The sequence below is a fragment of the Humulus lupulus genome, chromosome 2 (assembly GCF_963169125.1).
Source record: "Humulus lupulus chromosome 2, drHumLupu1.1, whole genome shotgun sequence".
In the NCBI taxonomy this organism is placed as follows: Eukaryota; Viridiplantae; Streptophyta; class Magnoliopsida; order Rosales; family Cannabaceae; genus Humulus; species Humulus lupulus.
The window spans coordinates 29,053,003-29,059,472 of NC_084794.1; the positions used below are offsets into that span (position 1 = coordinate 29,053,003).

Here is a 6,470-nt window from a genome sequence, read left to right on the forward strand (position 1 = left end):
ATGGGGCCCCACTCCCACAAAGCCATCCCATCACTACTCTACTCTACTATATCTTTCAAGGTTTACACCTTTAATTTTATTTTAAATATATTATTTCTTGAAGAAAAACTATTCAGTAATTTAAAAATTCAAATAGAGCTTGGCTTAATTAATGTGTACGGGGAATGAGATTAAGAACCACAAGGCCATATATGGAAATGAACCCACAACACCATTATTTTAAAACCCTCCTTCTAATTGTACTAATTAAAAAAAGGCTTAATTCTTCCTTTTTTAATTAAATAATATTTAGACAATCTTTTGTTAAATATATATATATATATAGACTTTAAAGGCCTATTAACTGAAAAAGCTTAGCTAGTTGGGCAAATCACAGCTCACAACAAGTGAAAGTGAGAGAATAATTCTTTTCTTGAGCTGGCTAATACTGTTTCAAGCCTTGAGACTCTGCTTTTCTCAGTTCACTGATTATGTGAGACCTCTTCCGAGATCATAATTCATATATATATATATATATTTGAACATACACACACACAAATGACCCTTTTAACTGTTCTTAATTTGGCTTTCACTTTGGAAGGTAATCCTAGTTTAAATGTCATAATCTACCAAGCTTCTTCCCTTCTGACTTATTTAAAGTTGTTTATTACTTATTCTTTATCTGGACATGTGAGTTTTCCAAATTTTATATATAATTATTACTTTATTATAATCTTGTTTTCGGCTTCATTCTCTTGAGTAGGCTATGATGGTACACTTACAATAAAAATTGATTGAAGGGGATTTTATTTTGTTTTTTTTTTAAAATACCCTCGTTGAAAATCCTTCTTATATAGTGTTCCCATGTGGGTGGTAACAACACAGTATATAGGTGTTTGGTATTCATGGCTGCATATATCTGATTTTGGATCCTAACTGTTTGGTGGGTATATATGTTTTCATTTGTTTTTTCCTTTTATTTATTTATTTCATATATTTTTCTGGGCTGGACATTTGCTGATGAATATGTCAATGTTCAAGCTTAAATCTTTGCATTTCCATATGGGTTCTTAAGAATCTGAAGAACCCTTTTAGCTGTCATAATTTTCTCTTACTGTTATTCCTCATCTTAACATCGTTTTCTGATATTTGCAGTCTAGAACAGATGTTGGGTTGAGCTGAAGAATCAACTAGTTTTACTATAGAAGCTCTTTCAGCCATGAAGGTCTTCTTCTGGGTCAACAGGCCTAGCCATGGTCTTGTATGCTTGATTTTCAGTTTGTGGGCATCTGTACAAGTAATGGGTGCGACTCACAATTCTACTGTTCCTTCTTCTTCAAATCAAATTGTTGGTACTGGAAATAGTAGTGTTTCTTCTTCTTCTTCAAATCCAATGGCTGGTACTGGAAATAGTAGTGTTTCTTCTTCTTCAAGACCGAGTGTTGTGAATATTGGAGCTTTGTTCACTTACAACTCGGTTATTGGAAGGTCGGCTAAACCAGCGATATTAGCTGCCATTGAGGATGTAAATTCTGATCCAAGCATCCTTCGTGGAACGAAGTTGAATGCTGTTTTTCAAGATACCAACTGTAGTCAATTTCTTGGAACTATTGAAGGTAATTCCTTTAACTCTTCTTGTTTGGTTTAATTGAAGGGAATTGTATTTGTCAGATTAGTAAGAATCAACTTAAAAAGGAAATTAACATTTGGTAGTTCAGATTTTAGGCCATAGTGCCTTCTAATGCATCTAAGCTTAAACTTTCATTATAAAAATGCTACTGTATTTTGTTAGCTATGGAGCATACTGGCAATACTACTTACGGTTTTTGTCTTGAAATGCTAGAATAGTAATTTGCTCATACTTGCTATGTTTACTATTCATGCTTACAATACTAAACTTGTCAAAAATTGAAGTTATGTTTTCTTTAATATTTATTATGCTATCAGTCATTTGCCTTGGAAAGTTGAATGATATTTATTATGCTATACCAGTCATTTTCCTTGAATGATATTTATTGGTTCTCATTGAATATTAGTAAGAATGTAATTTGAATGTCAATTCTGTATATATGATCATTTGAGCATAAGAGGCCTTCTTCAAATTTTGACCTATGATGTTGTGTGCAATGGATAGGCTCAAGATATTCATATGACTGAATTTTGCATTTAGTTTCCTTCTGATTCCCCAGTTGACTTTTTACTGGAAAATTACAATGCTTCTATTGTTTCAGAATGTAGTCTTGGGGCTTACCATGTCACATATTGGCATTTTGGTACTGTAGTGTTTTAAATGTAGCATTAGGATTGACAATTCAATTAGAGTTTCTACTGCTATACAGCATTTGATTTCAATGCCTTCTCTAAAGGTCTGATCATTGTGACTCCTTGGTCTTCTAAATATTCTTTCTGAACTTGAGTTTTGTTTATATACCCTTTTAATGTGCGGTGATAATTAAAAATTCTCACTGGCAATCAATACCTGTCAATTTGTGGATGGGGAAAAGATTTATCTGGATCATTTTTTATTATCAGCTTTGCCTCTATTATTTTCTACAGAAAGAAGTCTAATGATTATACTCTTACCCCTGTAGCTTTGGAGCTCATTCAACATGATGTTGTTGCTGCAATTGGCCCACAGTCCTCTGGGATTTCTCATGTCATGTCCCATGTTATAAATGAACTCCATGTACCTCTTCTGTCATTTGGATCGACAGACCCTACTCTTTCTTCAATGCAGTATGCATATTTTGTTCGTACTACACAGAATGACTACTTCCAGATGTATGCAGTAGCTGATTTGGTGGATTATCATCAATGGAGAGAAGTAATTGCCATATATGTTGATGATGATTATGGCAGAAATGGGATTTCTGTATTGGGTGATGCCTTGGCAAAGAAGCGTGGAAAAATCTCTTACAAGGCTGCTTTTTCTCCTGGAGCCTCAAAAAGTGATATCCATGACTTGTTACTTGGTGTAAACCTCATGGAATCCCGGGTGTATGTTGTACATGTTAACCCTGACTCTGGCTTGAATGTTTTTTCTGTTGCTAAGTCTATAGGGATGATGGGCACTGGCTATGTTTGGATTGCAACAGACTGGCTTCCTTCTCATCTGGATACATTACAACTACCTGACCCTAACATAATGAATTTTTTACAAGGGGTTGTTGCTCTTCGCCATTACACACCAGATACTGATCTTAAGAAAAAGTTTATGTCTAGGTGGGACAAACTAAAACATGATGGAATTTCAGGTTTCAATTCTTATGCTCTTTATGCCTATGATTCAGTTTGGTTAGCAGCCCGTGCACTTGATGTATTTTTTAATGAAGGTGGGAAAATATCATTCTCTAAAGACCCACAATTGCTAGACACAAACAGAAGCACTCTGCGCTTATCATCACTCCACATCTTTGATGGAGGCTCCCAATATCTAAAGACTATCCTTAGAATGAACTTCACAGGTGCGAGTGGCAGGATTCAATTTGATACGGATAAAAACTTAGTTCATCCGGCATATGATATTCTAAACATTGATGGAACTGGTACTCGTAGGGTTGGTTATTGGACAAATTATTCTGGTCTGTCAATTGTCACTCCAGAGATCGTATATTCAACGCCTCCCAATATTTCTACCAGCAATCAACATCTTTACAGCATTATATGGCCAGGAGAAACAGCAAAGACGCCTCGAGGATGGATATTTCCCAACAATGGAAAGCCACTGCGAATTGCAGTGCCTAATCGAGTTAGTTACAAAGATTTTGTGGCTATAGACAAGAACCCTCCGGGGGTTAGAGGATTCTGCATCGATATCTTTGAAGCTGCCATAACGTTATTGCCTTATGCTGTGCCACGGCAATATGTGCTGTTTGGAAAGGGTGAGAGGAATCCTGAGTACTCAGAACTTGTACGTATGGTTGCAGAAAATGTGAGTATTTGGCATTAAAATGTAGTTGTTAACTTGGTGGTTTTCATTGGTCCTACCTAGAGCAGAGTTGGCGTAGTAACTATTTTTAATACACTATCTTACACAAATACCTGCATAAGTGCATATGTTTGTGTATCTTCACATTAACTAAATTTTGTTATCTGATAATTTGATGGGGATGGTTTGGATTGGCTTTCTTAACAGAAATATGATGCTGCTGTTGGGGATATTACAATTACTACAAATAGAACAAGGATTGTTGATTTTACGCAGCCTTACTTGGAATCAGGACTTGTTGTAGTTGCTCCTGTCAAAGAGGCAAAGACAAGTCCATGGGCTTTCCTCAAGCCATTTACTTTGCCAATGTGGATTGTTACTGGTGGCTTCTTTCTCTTTGTGGGTGCTGTTGTCTGGATTCTTGAGCATAGGTCTAATCACGAGTTTCGTGGTCCACCGAGAAAACAACTCATGACAATTTTTTGGTTAGTACATATTACCTTATTTATCCTTATTTGTTTCAAGGATTTGCAAAAGTGTTTTATTTCAGTTAAGACTTCAGATGTTGTCTTTGAAACTATTTAAATGCACAATGGAACTGGTTGTGGCCGGGGTGCCTAAATGACCAGCAACATGTGAAATTTTCCAGATGTGCTTGCTCACTTGGAAGATCATGCTGTACAATTCTCCAATATTGCATTGTATAGCAGAAACCTTCTTGAGAAGAAAGAGGCTTTGGTCAAATAAGTTGTCTGGTTGATTTTAATGAATGCATGAACATGTACTATGCAAGTTTCAGAAAAAATGCTTTAAAAATATGTAGTTAGATATAGCTTTTAGCTTTGGTCTGATATCATGCCATTAGTGGAGTACCTTTACTGACCTTGGTTTCTGCCTTTCAGGTTTAGTTTCTCAACGATGTTTTTCTCACACAGTACGTACTTCATTTTTAGTCTACATGAAAGCATTAAAACATTTCTCGACCTACACACACCAAGAAACATTTCTCAACATCATATTAGATCACTAACATGATCCCCTGCTTGCACATTACACAGGAGAGAACACCGTTAGTACGCTGGGGCGTTTGGTACTCATCATATGGCTTTTTGTGGTGTTGATTATCAACTCAAGTTACACAGCTAGTTTGACATCAATCCTCACAGTGCAACAGCTGACATCAAGAATTGAAGGGATAGACTCCTTGATATCGAGTAATGATCCTATTGGCGTTCAAGATGGATCATTCGCTTGGAAGTATCTCACTAATGAGCTCAACATTGCAGAATCTAGACTTGTCAATTTAAAAGACCAGGAAGCATACAGTTATGCTCTTAGGCTTGGGCCAAAAGTTACTGGTGGAGTAGGTGCCATTGTGGACGAGCTTCCATACGTTGAGGCCTTCTTGGCCAGTACCAAGTGTCAATACAGAGCTGTAGGGCAGGAGTTTACAAAAAGTGGATGGGGATTTGTAAGTACTTTCTATATCTGAAAACAATGCATGTAAATACAGTAAGGTTCAATATTGTAAACTAATTCTGTTTCCTTGCCTCCTCAGGCATTTCCAAGGGACTCTCCTCTTGCAGTTGACCTATCTACTGCCATTCTTCAACTCTCCGAGAATGGTGATCTCCAGAAAATTCGTAAGAAATGGCTTCAAACAGAGGAGTGCACGATGAACCCCGATGATACAGATGCTAACCGACTATCTCTCACTAGCTTCTGGGGCTTGTTTCTTATCTCCGGGGTGGCCTGCTTCATTGCTCTTACTGCATTCGCCTTCAAAATCTGTTGTCAGTACCGAAAATTTGTCCCTGAGGGTGATGTAGGTCCGGAAGAGGTTGTGCCTGGAACTCCAAGACGGACAATTCGAGCAACTAGTTTCAAGAACTTGATTGATTTTGTAGATAAAAAAGAAGCAGAGATTAAGCAGATTCTCAAGCGAAATCGCAGTGACCAAAATCATGCTAGTCCAAGCTCCGAAGTGCACTTCAATTCAGCTCCCTAAGTAAATCTTGGGTTGCCAATTCTCTTCAAGGCCAATACGCCGTTTGAACAAATCTCGTTATACTGTTATACATGCTTGATCCTTCCCCTGATACAATTAGGCTGATAGAATAAAACTGTTATACTGAGAGAGGAACTTAAAAGCTTTGAAATCCCAGTTCAGGACCATTGTATACTCCTCTTTCTAATTCAAGAAATAGAGTTTTTCTCTAATGTAGATAAATTTATATATATATATATATATTTTCTTTCATGTCTTTCTTTTGGACCACAAATTTTCTTGAAAATGTGAGTGAAAGTTTTCCACAATGGATCTTTCTCTTTCAATCATTATGACTTTCACAAGTATTTTGTTGATTTAGAACAGTTGGTTATTTAACATAGTATTACAATGATCAGATTATAGCAGGATTACTTTGTTATTTAAGGTTAGGTTATTTGCAGCAATGATATCAAATCCTGGTAAATGGTTGTACTTAAGTACCAAATTAAACGGTAATAATATTAAATTTTTGCTAATAATTACACTTAAGTACCACTATATTAAAAAGTAGAT

General features: G+C 36.4%; 1 protein-coding gene across 4 annotated transcripts; it reads left to right on the forward strand.

Annotated features, from left to right (window-relative positions):
- Positions 1–344: 344 nt before the first annotated feature.
- On the forward strand, positions 345–6,167 carry LOC133817586 (glutamate receptor 3.5-like). Of its 4 annotated transcripts, none has more exons than XM_062250140.1 (7): positions 347–472; positions 1,135–1,595; positions 2,571–3,910; positions 4,115–4,392; positions 4,810–4,841; positions 4,966–5,378; positions 5,466–6,167. In XM_062250140.1, exons 2-7 carry the CDS (start codon positions 1,199–1,201, stop codon positions 5,913–5,915), a joined length of 2,910 nt encoding a protein of 969 aa, XP_062106124.1. In that variant the 5' UTR covers positions 347–472; positions 1,135–1,198; the 3' UTR covers positions 5,916–6,167. The 4 variants fall into 4 exon arrangements, with proteins under 4 accessions (XP_062106125.1, XP_062106124.1, XP_062106122.1 ...); XM_062250138.1 differs by having other exon boundaries at positions 351–580; XM_062250139.1 differs by lacking the exon at positions 347–472 and adding an exon at positions 786–922.
- Positions 6,168–6,470: the final 303 nt, after the last annotated feature.